This window comes from Pseudopodoces humilis, chromosome 6 (genome assembly GCF_049639895.1).
Source record: "Pseudopodoces humilis isolate 2021_Gansu_Grassland_sample_001 chromosome 6, ASM4963989v1, whole genome shotgun sequence".
Classification (NCBI taxonomy): Eukaryota; Metazoa; Chordata; class Aves; order Passeriformes; family Paridae; genus Pseudopodoces; species Pseudopodoces humilis.
In genome coordinates, this window is record NC_142205.1 from 37213067 (window position 1) to 37228820 (window position 15754).

The 15754-nt window shown below is 37.3% G+C and overlaps 1 protein-coding gene across 6 annotated transcripts in view; it reads right to left on the minus strand.

Annotated features, from left to right (window-relative positions):
• Positions 1-15754, minus strand: part of CLCN3 (Cl-/H+ antiporter 3) — a 62868-nt gene that overhangs the window by 3636 nt on the left and 43478 nt on the right. For 4 of the 6 annotated variants that reach the window (XM_088056080.1, XM_088056081.1, XM_005517615.3 and 1 more), the window contains 7 exons: positions 14764-14970; positions 13132-13212; positions 11355-11900; positions 6914-7100; positions 5481-5879; positions 3498-3714; positions 1131-1206 (listed from right to left, as the gene is read on the minus strand). In XM_088056080.1, coding sequence (XP_087912206.1) covers positions 1131-1206; positions 3498-3714; positions 5481-5879; positions 6914-7100; positions 11355-11900; positions 13132-13212; positions 14764-14970 — 1713 coding nt within the window. The remainder of the gene's footprint in view (positions 1-1130; positions 1207-3497; positions 3715-5480; positions 5880-6913; positions 7101-11354; positions 11901-13131; positions 13213-14763; positions 14971-15754) is intronic. The other 2 variants (XM_005517616.3, XM_005517617.3) reach the window with 1 other exon arrangement.

Here is a 15754-nt window from a genome sequence, read left to right on the forward strand (position 1 = left end):
TATATTCATAGGAGCACTCTGTACTGGCCATGAAAGTTTTGTATGACAGACAACAATTAATTAGTTTCTGGAGTTCATGGCTTTAGAAAAAAATAAACCGTGAATAATAAAATCTTCAATTTTCAATTTAGATACTGTGCTCTTATGACAGGGTCTTTTAAAACTAACTGCGAAACATCAAATAGAGTGAGACTGTCCAAAAGGATAATATCACAAGAGAAGCAAAGAGCAGAATGAATGAGCTGCTGCCCTTGTTATTCTGGTTAGTACATTTCAATTTGTCTTATTAAAGGACGCATGAAATACTTGTGAAATATTAGCATAAAATGAGAACATAATTAGCATGTTTTGCACATAAGCAGCTAAACATGTTGGGTATGTTTAATAGACATGGAACTAGCAACCCATGTCCAAATTAAGACAAAGTGTACCATCTATCTAAGGGGTTAGTTCACAACATCATGGTTAAGACCATATCTAGATTCTGAAGTCAACAGTCAACATAGTGGCAGGCCACTTGGTGGCTGGTATCACTGCACGTTTTGTAAAGAAGTACACTGGCTGCTGTAGGTAACAGCGACAGAATCACAGACTTCACATAAAATCACAGGACTTCGCTAAAAATAATATTTTTTAAAAATCATGTTGATAAAGGGGGGATTACAGGGAAGATCTAATGGTGCAAATAAAACATGCTTATCTTTGCTTCTCAAAAGATGTGATACTTCGCTATTTAACAGCTATTTAAAGCTGTCCAAATAAGAAAAATAAATTGGCATATACAAAAATCGTAATATGCATGAGGCAGGGAAAAAGTATTCCTAGCTGCCTACCTTCCCACCTGGGGAATTCAAGAGATCAACCAGCTGGATTGATGTGATCTCAACAACACAAGTATCAGAAAGTTTACTGTTTACTTTCCTTTAATGTTGTGACTAACAGTATGTTCACATTTACAGCTTCATTTCTACAAAAGGATTTTGCGTATGTTGTTTTACGTTTAATACAAATTTTGAGCATAAGAAGATTTCATTGTTCAGCCGATGTCGTAAAAGCCCTGAACAGTTCACAAGTTTCATGCTTCCTGACTTCTAATGTGTCTAATTATGAGATCTGATATATCTAATCACCAAGGGTTCGACGTGCTGCTTTAGTTGCTCGAGATGCTCTAATATGTTCTTCTTTGTGATGATCCCCAAGACAATCCTGCAACAGATTATGTTATGCTAATAACTGTGTGTGAAATCAAATTAAAAAAAAAGTTCTAATAATGAAAAAGGATTAGAGCAAATAAAAAAAAATAAAAAAGGAAGAAAAAAAAAAAAAAAGAATGGTTGCAGGAAAGCTAATGAGATAATCAAATGAGAATTTATTTGAAAGTCAGTACCCTTTTCCAGATTTTTCCTTTCTTCCTTTTTCTCCCAAAATGCTGAACACAATTGCCTCTTCACCCCAGAGTAGTATGTTTCTCGTATCAGTACACATCAGGGTAGCAAACTATATCCCTTACTCCTAAATTCACATATTTTCAGGTTTTAAAGGCACTGAAACAAAAATCTACTTTGTATTTACTTTGTTTAATAGTTATTTCTCCTCACACATACATATAATTATTCACATTTTAACAAGCCAAAGTAGTAACTATGTAAAGTCATAGTAACTGAGGTTTGAATCTGCCCTACAGAGCTGAGCTATCTGATGTTTTAGAAACAGATAAATTCAGACAGATTTCTTGTTCATGACAGGACAAATCAAGAGCAACTCCCTGGATTGGGTATTCTGGTACAAATTTGGAGGAGTAAGGCTCTGTTTTCTGTCATCTGCACTAATTTATGTACAATCCAATTGGATTGGAACCAATATGTTGATGCAAGGCTTTATAAACAGGTATCTTCAGTTTGCAGGAAATCTGCCAGCCAAAATATGAAGTAGTCCTTGATGTCCACAAGGCTATATGCCATGGCTAAACACCACCAGTACCAGTATTTATGATCTGCTCTTCTTGTAATGGACAGTGTGCTCATGGAATGTCACAAATTTGTAAACTGAAGTAGGATAAAATAAGTATTAAAGCCATCCATACTTCCTGCTACTTTATCACAATATAGTTAGAAATTTATAGTAGAGCTTGATATAGCTTTGCACGATCAAACTTTCTTTAGAGAAGATTTTAGCATCAATGTTTGAGCACTCAGCAACAGAAACTATGAAAAAAATTAGTACAGTAAATATTTTTCAGTGATGTTCTATTGATTCCAATTTCCCTCCCCAAAACAAGAATAACTGCATGCCCACACTAACTTCTAAGTGTCAGATCATTATTCCCTTTCCCTACCAGAGAAAGGCTTCTGGAAACACTACTTGCCATTCCACACAGGGATGCATTGAAGAAAGAAAAAACCAAAACAGGCAGGAGAACATTTAAATAAATTTGTTTTAAAACACATCTGAAAAAAACCCCAATCTGGAAACCAATGAAATATTTAAAGATTCGCCACATACAGCAGCAGTCTTTTTGCCCACAGAAAAACTAAGAAAGTCCCAGTCATTTCAGATTTCTTGTCCCAAGGACATTGATCAATCCTAAACATGAAATGACAACATTTCACTCCCCTGGTACCTTAAAAGACATGCTGAAGGGAAAGCAAGATACTACGGTAGGAGCTTCTATGTTGCATGTCAAGTGTTTAATGCAAGAGATACAAGAAAGCAGAATGTTAAAGGAACAGCTGCACAGAAAAAAAATCATGTAAAAAAAAAAACAAGGAGCAGTTTAGATAAGAGGCAATTACAATGAACATTTAGTTTCCATGCTGGGGCCTGATTTATTCAGTAGATAATCACAGGACAACTCCCAACAGTCTCATTTACAAACATTCTAAATCTTAAAATTACTTTCCTGAAATATTTTGAATTGTAGAAACAAAAGTTGCAGATTGAAGTTCCAGAACTAGCAGCAGTTTAGTTGTTAGTATTCCAAAAAACAAAAGCTTGGTGGTAATCACTATCACTAGACTCCAGAAGAAGAGCTACTGACTGGATCATTTTCTCCTTTACTCTTTTATGAACCCAGTATTTGTAGATGTTCAGTAACAGCTGATACACTGCATGTTGCCAGAACATAGATAATAACCAGGAAATACAGGCCTTAAGACTGTGGAGCGCACAAGACTAAATTTCTGCAAGACACATTGTTCTCCTCCACAAGCAAGCTGCACAGACCAAGCTTGCTGAATGGCAGTAAACTTTTAACACAACATCATGAAATGACTGAAACCATCTGTTGGCTTAGTTGGAATACAAGGAAGGTGTAAGAATTTGAGAGGTGCTACAGCACAGCACGTTCTTAATGAACAGCTGGGGTCCTCAGTTGCAATACCGAACTTATGAGTTCAAATACATGATCTTGGTGTATATCCTGGTTCAAATACTCCGATCCTGCAAGCGAAAATTACTGTATCTGACAAAATGCACAGCATTGCTGCCACTTTACTCACCCATTGTGTGTTACAAGGCACTGCCTCAGACCCAGCTTCCGGAAAATATCCACTACTATTTCCATTGGTGTGTGGTCTGTCACGGTGAAAGGGCTCATATCAAGTATGCTTCTGAGCTTCAAAGGTCGAGGGCTTTCTGCTGGAAGCGATGGGGTATGCTGGGCAAAACATACCCTGGAACTGCCAACAATCCCCTCCTGCTTCTTTCTAGCACTTTCTTTAAGAAAGACAGGGAAGGGGAAAAAACAGCAGAGGAAGAAGAATTTACATTCTTGGAGTAAGATGTTAATGCAGACAGACAGCTCAATCAACACTACCAAGCTCTCACATACGTTTTCAGAACCACTGCTTTATTCCCAGGAAGTGGTTGTGCAAAAATCACAAAAGCCATATGCCATTCAGCTTTAGTCATTATTCAACTAATTTTCTCACTCCAGTAACTTTTATTTACTATAAAGAGGTGGAAAGGCTAAAAAAATAACACTCAGCTCCTGAAGAAACTGCCAGGGAAAAGCCAGTCTCACTTGATAGCCTCCTGAAGCTTTTCCTATTACCCAAGCTAAACCTCCCTGAGTACAACTTCAGGCCATTCCCTTGGGTCTTGTCAGCAGGCACCACAGAGAAAAGATCAGTGCCTGCACCTCCTCCTCCCCTCACAAGGAAGTTGTAACTGCAATGAGGTCTGTCCTCACTCTCCTCTTCTCCAGGCTGAACAGACCAAGTGACCTCCTTTGGATGATCTCTAATAGCTTTATAACCCTCTGATAATCTGGCACCCAAAACTGCCCCCAGCACTTGAGGTGAGGCTGCCCCAGTGCAGAGCAGACCAGCACAATCCCCTCCCTTGCCCAGCTGTCCATGCTGTGCCTGATGCCCCCCACGACATGGCTGGCCCTCCTGGCTGCCAGGGCACAATGACTTAAAACAGACACAACCCAAGACTATACAACTTTCACTGTATAATCTCAGCAGCTGAAATGAGTCTTCCTGTGAAAGTGTACTCTAAGAATTCCTCCATTGATCAATCAACCTGCTATTCCTCCATTTACTCAAGTAAATGCAAACTTAAACCAGTATGGTGTTGGTAATAATTTCCAAGTTCTGTATATTCATATACATCCTAGGTAATGCAATACCATCACATACAAGCAAAAATCTGACTGAAGTAAACAGTGTTCATAAAACATGTTTCAAAAAAGTTTTTGGAGACTTCTGTCCCTTTCTCAGTTGTCTTTGTTTAAGAGTTATGTATATAAAAAAAGTAGTTTAAGATGCAACTTCTATCACTTATTTCATGCACTAAATGTTACAGTTTTGTAACATTTTCTTATGTAACAGTGTGTTTCTTCCTTTGGTTATGACAGTAGCCTCAAAATCCACAGAATTTTTCTTGTCAGTGCACAAAGCACTGTCACAAGTATCACACAAGCACTAACATTCACCCAGAAAGAGATGTCCCAAACAGGGCTTGCGTGCTCATGTGCTCAGGGACAAATTTCCCATTACACAAACAGGTTGAAAAACATAAACCTAAAATACTTAATATTGCACTTATCTCTCCATAATACAACTTTGGTTGTTATAACTAAAGTAAATAATACACTGTCAGAAAGAAATAGGATATACATTTAAAAATGACTTGAACAGTAATTCTCACAGAATACTGATGGTCAAAAACGAGAATTACTCAATTTTGAAGATGAATTTTAGTATAGCATTACTTGAGGAAACAAGATACTATCAAAAGCCTCAGAAAACTAAAAATTACCAGATTAGATAATGTTTTTACCTACTCTAGTATGGCAACTTTTGTTTTTGCAACAAAGAGATGAGGATTTTCTTAATTTCAGAGCCTGTTACTGAAGATATATCATCAAATACTTAAATCAAGAAACATACAGAATAAATTCTGTTTAAAATATAAAATAATATAAAACATATTAAATTGGTGTAGATAATAATGCAATATTGAAAGTTAATTACCTATTGCAATAGTTAAATCTCTTCTTAGAGCAAAACCCACTAGTCTCTGCGACTCTTTTGACATAATAACAGGAAAACCATTATAGCTGGTTTCGTTGATCAAATTTTCTATGTCTTCAACAGTCATGTTATCCTGCGTCAGAACTGCTAAAGGTGGGTCGCTTCTCCGAGGTCTCATCACATCAGCAGCCAGTGTTGTGTGAGTGAATTCTTCCTTTGCATCCAAGAAAGGATACCCATTCAGTCGGATGTGTGCTTCATAGATGCCTTCCCTACCAAAGGCATCTCCTACCCACTTACTGGTCATGACTGCAGCCATTAGGGGCACAATATATTCCAGCCCTCCTGTTAGCTCAAAGACAATAACTACCAGGGACACAGTCATCCTTGTCACACCACCTGCAAGGAAAATGATAGCCAGTAACATCTGAGTATCAGGTAACAATGATGTTAGAATTTTCTACCTTCCTGTTGAGATCTACAAACAATCTTGACATAAGAGGTCGTCTAACAAACATCCTTCTGTGCAATATCAACAGAAGCAGACAGAGAAAATTAGCACAAAACTTTTAGAAGTGAAAAAGAGAGTTTTAGGGAAAATTCACAGAAAGGGAGGTAATAAAGGGAACTGGAAAATATGTACAGTTATTTAACATAAACTAAGAATAAAATTGTGTATATCTCCATACCACATCAGGGTTAAAAGTACTGTGAAATACAAAGAAAACCAGTAATATAAGAATTTGAAAAAAAAAATGGAACTGATGCAAAAAAGTCACAGGTAGCAAATCAACAGCTATGTTGTCAAAAGGATTAGGAATTTACTGCTGTTGCTTAATCATAAAAGATAAACAGAATTATAAGCTGATGAAAAGAAATCTCCTTCTTGGACAACAGAAGACAGGGATTATATTACTCTTTTGTTACTATTTTTTTCTGCTAAGGTTTCTGATGCCGTGTCTTCATTCAATAAAAGAATATGAAATGTCTTTCAATGCATTCATGAGTGATTCAATTTGCACTATTAAAAAACAGAATTTCAAGAACATTTTTGCAATTCATGTAGATGTAGCAGCAGATCACACCATTTCCTTCTAATAATTTTAACTGTACTTGACACTGTAAATGCTCTACATCATACATTTCAAAGAACTGATTTTTTGACCAATGTAGTAAGGACATCTGTTGATACCAAAAAGAGAAAGCAAACACTACTAAAATTTTCCTATTTCTCATAATTTTAAATTTCACATTATTCCTTGGATCACAAGGATTTGAGGGTCATATGTAGAGATGCAAACATATTATCCTGGAGGGAAGATCTTATGAACAGATGTTCCAAAACTGCACAAGTTTATATCTCCTTTCATTTTTTTTAATAATTATTTTGATATATGAAGCAATCACATACTTATTTGTCATATTTTATTTACCTAAGCATGCAGCAGCACCAACCATGGCATAAAGACCAGGTGTAATACAATCAGCTCCAACTTCACACCACTCCTTGAAAATGAACCAGTCATGATGGTAGTAAGCCAACTGCTCCACTGCAATTCCTACAATCCTTCCTGCTATTGCTCCAATTGCCATACTAGGTATGAACAGCCCAGATGGAACCTGCAACAAAAACAGAACTGTTGTCATGCTGCTGGGAACATACCTGACACATCACTTAACAAGTGATTTTTTATATTTTTATTCTGAAAGAGATGCAAAAGCTCAAACTATCAGGTTAAAACCATGTAAAGTGACCTTGGAAGGTCAGCAGAACTTAACAGAATGCTATTGATATCTCTGATTGACCTGATTAGCAGAAACCATTTTATGAGCATGTTTGTTTATGTCTTACTGTGTTTAAGAGAAAATCTACCACCAATACAGGACCTCAAATGAGACTCAGTGCCAAAAGCACAATTCTCTACCATGTGCATGTCCAGTGTGAGCAATGCTAATCATACGGAAAAGTGTTTTTTACAATTTCCTGTTACCCTTATTCCTTCATGTTCCCTCAGAGTCAACATTCACTTACTAAACAGGACTGCCTTCCTGAACTGCTTCCTGACACTGCCATACACTAAACAGGTGACTTTTAAAAGAGGCTTTGTACTATTATTGCTGTTTCTTACAGAAATGAGGGTATATAGAATGCTAAACACTCTAAGAGAGAAAAAGGCAAGATAATCCCAACTGCAAATAGTAGGTAACACAATAGGTTAAAGAAAAAAGAAGCTCCTACTGTCATTTTAGTTACTTAAATTTTTTTTTCTGTTACTAACTAAAGCCTTGTCACACAACCATGGCCTAGTAAAATACTATTGGAAACTTGCTTTTATCAGCATATAAAGAAACTGTAGTGTATCTTTTCTTCTCCTTATGAAGCTAATCTTTCCAAAAACATACTGGTACCTAAATGTCTCATTAAACTGTAAACGCCTGCTCCTTCTCTTCACAGCAGTTGTTAACATCAAAATATTTTATACTGTGACTGAGGAACAGATGTGACTACAAAAAAGGAATAGAATTTTTACTTTGTCTAAATGCACCTCATCCCATTTGTTGAAGTAACATAATTAAATATTGTATTCCTGCTGTAAAAGGACAGATCATGTAATTTTTCTTGTACTGTACAGCTGTGAAAAGTAAGTGTGGTGGAATTCCAAACTATAGGTTTTTGCTGTGGTATTCGATAGCTGGTGCAGAAATGTATTTCAGAATTGTTGTTATTGTTAGTATTATTATATTTTGTCTGTATTTATGGTTGCAAAGAAGATTTCTAACAACAAACCAAGGAAAAGCAAATATATCTTATCATTATTATTACCTTATATTTTGTCTATATTTGTGTTTGCAAAGATGACTTCTAACCAACAAACCACAGAAAAACAAACTTTGTGTTAGACAGTCAGCAGCATGGATTTGAGAAAAAGTTTAATAATCCTTAATTCCTACACTGAATTACCTAATATTTCAGTGTCTCTAGAGGTAATATTCAATGATATCATTTTAGTCTAGTATTCAAATTGTGTTACCGCTGAAGATGAATAGATCATGCGGACACAGATCGAGGTGTGGTAAAGAAAGAGAAGAGTTTATTTTTCCTCCCAGGATTTATAGGTTTCTTACCACAGCCAGGGATTGGATGGTCAGGATAACACTTTCTCACTGCACTGGCCATGAGAGATGCCCATCACAAGACGTGTAACAGAAAGAATGTACACATATCTATGTTTACAGTTACTGTCCTGAGAAAGTCTTTAGAAAACTATGTCAGCAAACTCAGAAGCTGAGTTTTCAGGGCGACAAAATTGCACATTTATACCACTGCTGTTATTTCCCACAATTAATTATGCATCTAAGCCCCTTCCTAACTGCTAAAATCAAAATTTTTTTACTCAGTGAAATTCTTTCTTGGTAAAAAGTGCAACAGTGCCCTGAAAAAAATCCCATATTTCCAATATAATAGTAACTAAATAAACCTTTGAAACTGCTTCAGATCCTACTGTGCTACCAATATGTCACAGAAATTCAGTCTCCATGTGGAAATTGCATGCAAATTGTTCCTGGTCCTTTGGTAATATAACTTTTTATGGACCTTTTCTTCTTTCCATCATATGCAGATAATGGTCTAACTCTAATTATGATTTTACAGGTCCATTTGTTCACATAAGCCCATGAATCAAAAATCACAAAGGGGAGAGGAATCTTCCTAGAGAAGTAGCAAGGGAAAACAGCTAAGTTTTCCCTCTTCTCAGCTTTCTTCTCTGGGGCTTGCTACTGAGCAAGCTCAAATTACACTCCAGAGGAAAAGATTTGTTCTGTATCACATGTGTCATCTTTGGAAGAAGCAAGGATTAGGATATGGGTACAACTTTCCACTGCTTTGGTAGTGCAGCTGTGTGCCAGTCATGTTCTGAGGCAAAACCGTAACTCCTTCCCTCCTGTTGATCAGCCTTTAGACACAGTAATGAGTCTACTGATAATAAGTAGTGTAATATAGGTACAAAAGCATGAAAAGAAAAAAAAACAAATTAAAACAAACAAAAAAAAATGCCAATCCCCTGTCATATCAGCCTCCTGGTCCACAGCAATAATAGCAGCAGGAATCACTCTGCCCCACTAGCAGCAGCTGGGTAGCTTTGCTCACCTCACAGGAAAGCAGTTCCTGTGGGGAAGATGTGTGTTTGTAGATGGCTACAGCTCCAGGAAAAGACCTGGAGAGCCCAGCAGATCCTTTATAATGACTTAAATGACAATGTAATATTACTTATTTTCTTTTTTTTTTTTTCTTCTATTTTGAATTTACTTCTTTTGCAGAGATAAAGCCTAAAGCAAGTAAGTATCATTAAAGCAACATCCTGTTCTCCAGATCCTTGCTAAAATTCTAACTAACCAACATGCTTTAAAGCTTCCAAGAAATTCATGTGGCACAGTTCCATCAATGACAGCAACAGGACTCCTTGCCTATTAGCAAAGTAATAAATATATTCTCACAACTTCACAAAAATATTTCCACCATGCTGAAGTTCTGAGAAAATGAACCAAACCCAAATGAAGTATAAGCTCTCCCATTCTGTAAACCAGTGAATTGTAATATGCAGTGTGACCTTGTAGTGACAACCCCATGCAAAAGAGCCAGATGCATATAAACACATGAATGGCTAAATAATGTCCTAGATATAAATGAAACACAGTAAGTGAATACAGAACTAAACAACGGATGGAAGCAGTCACATCACAGAACACTGTCCAAATTACAGACCTAAGGAAGACCAGCATTTAAACCACACACTCTAAGATTCCTCTTACCCACCAACCAACATATAGAACGTAACTTCAAATAACAAACTGCAACATCTTCTAAAATATCAAAACATGAGAAAAGCAACATGATGTTACTGTTCTATCAGTTACAGAATAGTTGAGGTTGAAGATGACCACCCCGGATTGTCTACCCCTGCTCAAGCAAGGTCACCTACAGCAGCCTGTCAGGCTTGCAACCAGTCAAGGTATGTTCTCACCAAAGCATATTCCAATGATCAAACACCCTCACAGAAAGTGTTTTCTTATGCATGCTGTTAAATGGAACAGCAACTTACACAGAAAAGTTAAGGCAAATTTAAACACAAATCCTGCTAAGTAGTTTGCAAAAAATTATGAAGGGAGCCTGACAAGACAGAAAATGATGAAGCCACGACAGCTACACATAATCATTCAGAAAACAGCCGCAGACTGGGGAGAAGCTGAAGCCACCTCCAAAACAGATCTATGAAACAACCGGGAAAACCAAAATTTACACAGTTGGTAATGGAGAAAAAATTCCCGTGACAGTCACATGAACAAAGCCCACTTTCTCCTCGTGACATGCAATACTGGCAAATACAGCAAAAGAAATCATAATCTCTCTTTACTATCTGCAGTAATTACATTTATGTAAAAACAGTGAGGACGGTGGATATAAGAATTACCACCAATGAGTGGCGTAAGGGATACAGTCTATTCTTCTTCCAAGTAACAGGACTAGGGAACCTGAGTGGTTATGCTGAACTTTGCTCTTGGAAATTTTAGCATCATCTCTTATTGTTTAATCAGGCCCATACAAACAGCCATCCATCCACACGCTTACTGGTCCCTACTGCATTTAGCATGTTTCTATTCAGATGAACAAAAGGCTATTCTGAATTAAATTGAAGTTAATACTGTTTGCTACAAAACTTGCTTATTAATATAAACCAAAAGTAAAAAGACCTTTTTTTAAAATAAATAACATTAAAAAATAAACAAAGCTTCTAGCTTTGAGAGATGGGAAATGAGAAAGGCAATAATTAAATGATCACAGCAAATAAGACATTCTACTACTGCATTCATGCTTACCTTGATACCAAAAGTGAAGACTGTCATGATTATTTTAAATATGAGTGCTAAACACAACTGCCATATAGCTGAATAGACTCCAGTGCCTGCTGGACGGTCAGGAATATCGTCTACAATTTTGCTTGCATTCATATCATTTCTGTAGTCACAGAGCGAGGAGGATTCTAATGGCCCACAGTCTGTGAAGAGCTCCTTTATAAGCTCACTGGTGTTGAGCCTTGTATATGGATTAGGAAATGCAATCACAGCTGTTATTGCTGCAACAATAATAACCTCCAGGACAGGATACTTCCCAAATTTTGTAGATTTGCGTCGGCGACACCATGCAATATTTGCTCGGATGAAAAATGCTCCCCAGAGCCCACCAAATACTCCCAGAAGAATAAAAGGAAGCAGTTCAAAAAGGTACCAAGGAGTGTGATATTCCACATAAAAAAGAACTAGGCGGCTATTACCAAAAGGATTGATGGACCTTAAAACAAATGCAGCTACTAAAGCAGCAAAAAACGATCTCCATAAAGTTTTCAGTGGGAAATAATAACTGACCTGCAAGAAACAATACAAGAGAATTATTAGTGATTCAATTAAAAACCTGGCAAGACAGGTTTATGCATGTGTTAGAATACTGCTGCTCATATGGTATAAGCTAAAAAAAAAATTATTCCTATCACTTGGAGCACTGGCACTCTAGCAGATTCTACATTTTTAAAAAGCTCGACAACTCAGATTTTAAGTCAATACTACAGCAATGTTGAAAATCGCTGCTCCTTTAAATCTGTTAGGAAATGATGTACTGCAATTTACGCGTAGAAGCTGCTCTGCTTTTTGTCTCTTATCAGCCTTCATGAGAACCAGAGCTAGCTGGTTGTACTAGCTGCACTCTCCTGTTTTAGTTTTCCTGATAATATTTCATCTCCTTTCAACTATATTTAAAGGTTTCTTGCAGATCTGTTCTTATTAAGAAGCATGATTAAAACTAATAAAAAAAACCAAACTAAAGGCCTCAAAACAGAACATGCAATTTCATTCTTAAGCCCCACATAGCCTGATTTGAATTTTGAGACAGTTTTCTTCTGCATTTTTCTGGCAACAGAGGAATTCCTCAAAATCCCCTAAGAACATAACAAAATAATACATGAAAGAATATTTTCCCTACTTTTCAATTCAGAGATTTTTAGGGTTTCAGTTGTTTTTAAAAATGCCACAGATAGAAATAACATTCTTACATATTTTAAAAATTACAATTAAAACACAACTTTAATGCATAATGCATAAAGCATTTTTTGGAAAAGAGAATTTGCTTGCTTTGAAGTTAAGTTTTATAGTATATTTATCCTTTCAATAATTATCATATTCAACTGTGTTTAGTGTTTGAAGCTCTAAGTAATGGTTAAAAACTTGATTTACAAAACTGTCCAATAAGTTTCTAAAGCCTTTTTCAAAAATTTAGAGCCCTATTTTTTTATTTTTTTTTTCAGACTAAACTCCTAGACTGAAAAGCTGCTGTCTTTATCTGTATGTAAACTGTAATTATAAACAGACTCAGCCCTTTTCCAGAATAAAATAATTGAGAATAAAGTAAAGCTGACATTCATTCAAAAAAAAGGAAAAAGTATCTTTAGGAGTTTGCCAGTAACAGGACTCTTGGCTTTGAAATAAGGGTCCAAAAATAATTTCCTTCTTAGGAGAGACTCAGCAGCTTAAAGGAGTCTGAGATTATTTAAACTAAGAGAGATTTAAAAAAATATTTATTCTTCAGTGCCATCTCTTGACATACCTCCTCCAGACTGAAAAGGACTCCACCAATTGGGGCACCAAAGGCTACAGAAACTCCTGCTGCTGAGGCAGCTGACAACACCTGGAAAAGAATAAAGGTGAGGGGGTTTGTTGCAGTCTATGCTGTAAACATGAACAACAGAATCTCATTACAGCTACAAGCTAAGTTTGCTGATGATGCCACCAACTCTCTTGAGAGACAGGAGGCCTTGCAGAAGGATCTAGACAGTTTGAGGCCTTGAACAATGATTAATGGGATGAAATCTAATGAGTCCAAATGCTGCACACCTAGGATGAAGTAACACCAGGCTCAAGTCTAAATTGAGAAAGGAGTGGCTGGAGAGCAGCTCTGCTGAGACAAATCCAGGGGTGCTGGTCAGCAGCAGCTTAGTGTGGGTCAGCAGGGGCTGCCCTGGGACCCAGAGGGCAAAACCCCATCCTGGGGTGAATCAAGCACAGCACAAGCAGACAACAGAGGTGACTGTCCCGCTGCATTCAGCCTTGCGGGGCCTCACCCTGAGTGCTCTGTGCAGTTCTGGGCCCCACATGTCAAGAACTCCAAAGTCCTTGGTTATGCCGCATCCAGAGGAGGGAAACAAAGCTGGTGACAAGGATGGACAGAGCATCTGAGAAGTAGTTTGTAGAGAAGGAGGCTGGAGTAGAGATTGCACTGCAGCTCATGGCAAAGCCCAAGGTGACACAAATTGTTTCCCTGCAGACCATGGAGGATGATGGCAGAGCAGACCTTCACCCCATAGCCCATGCCAGAGCAAGCTCCTGGCAAGAGCCATGGCCTGAGAAAAGGAGCCCAAGCAGGAGCAGGGGTTTCTTGCAAGCACTGCAGCCTGTGGGTGATCCAGGCTGGGGCAGTCCTGAACGGCTGTACCTTGTGGAAAGGACCCATGCTGAAGATATTTGTGAGGGACTGTCTCCCGTAGGTGGGGCCCCACATTGGAGCAGAGAAAGAGTATCTAGAGAAAGGAACAGCTTGTGCACTTTGGGATAGAAGAGTTAGGAGTGAAGCTGAGTCTTTGAACAAGGGACTGTGGGGGCAAGATACATTTTGTTTTGTTTTCTTTTCTCACTACTGTGCTATCGGCTGTCAAGTAACTTTCCTCAAGACTAGTCCGTTTGGCCTGTAATGGTAAATGGTGGGGAATCTCCCAGTCCTCACCTTGACCTCTGAGCTTTTCATCTTACTCTCTCCTGCTGTCCTGCCAGCACAGAGGGGTGAGAGAACTGCTTGACTGGCACCAACCCACCACACTCTCATTGACAACAGCAAAATGAAACGGCAGAAAACAATGCTGTCACCAGGAACACTTTGCTCATGGGTTCAGAGTACTCTGCTGTCCTCACAACTGAAGACAATCATCAATTACCAAAATGTAGAGACAAGTACAGAAAGAATTTAAATAAAATCAAATGATCTCTGAGGTGGAAAAAATACAAACTGATTCTGTCATGGAAATTATTTACCTGTGAGAATGCTGGGGATAACACATTGTTTTTAACATAATAAATAACTATTGGTAATGACTAAACACTGTCCAAGAGAACAAATTCCATCTTTTAAACAAATCAAATGCACCAATATTCAGTAAATTCTGGAAATGATTTTTCAAGAACTTACCTCTCTTTTTTTAGCTTCATTTGTACTGTATTTTGGAAAGAGGTAGGAAAAAATATTCCCACAGCAGCAGGCAACATGTACCAAAGGACCCTCTTTTCCTAAACTCAAACCTGATGCAACAGCCAAGACTAAAGTAATTGTTTTTATCATCAAAGTCCACTTCCCCAAGTAACCTCTGATGATGAAGCCGCTCAAAATAGTTTTTATCTGGAAGAAATAAAAAACTGTATCTGTTACTGCATTCTTCACTTTTCAGAAAATAATTCATCCTTTAATTTTAGCTGCAGAACTTCAAAACCAGCCTTTTCAAATGACTAACTTTGTCACACTTCAAAACATTCATCATTCAGATTGTCACACTGAGTCTATCTACTTACTTGCAACTTACTTTAAAAGTTATATAGTTATATAGGATAGTAACATACAACTACATTATCAATTACATTTAGCAAAAAATTAATCAGCAGCAGTTTCTAAAATTGGGTTCAGTAATTTCTGATGTAAATTACTGAGCTAAAGGCAGAAAATGTCCAAAGGAAAAATAAAACTGCAAAAATCATTGCATTACTACCATTCTAGCAATATCTCATCTTGCACCAATATCACCCATGTTCTCTCTTCATGTTTTACTGTCACTGCATAAAAATCAACAGTCATTTCTTCACATAAAGAAAAAGATCAGCCTATCTCCACAAGAAAAAATGTGCCACTTTTCAAAGCTATTACTGTGCTTAAGAATGCTATATTACCCTGGAAAATATGCCCATATAGAGTAAATAATATACAGCTATCATAGGACAACATGTCCATAAATAGGCTGTACACAAAACACTGGGCAGCTGTCTAGAAAGTAAAGACAGCTGGATTTGAAAACCAATTTAAGATGGAATTTCTTCTGGAATAATGACACAGAACTACTCCAGGCTTTAACAGGGGGAATAAAAAACCTGAGTATTTACAGAAAAACTGAAGAAGACTGACCAGAACTGAT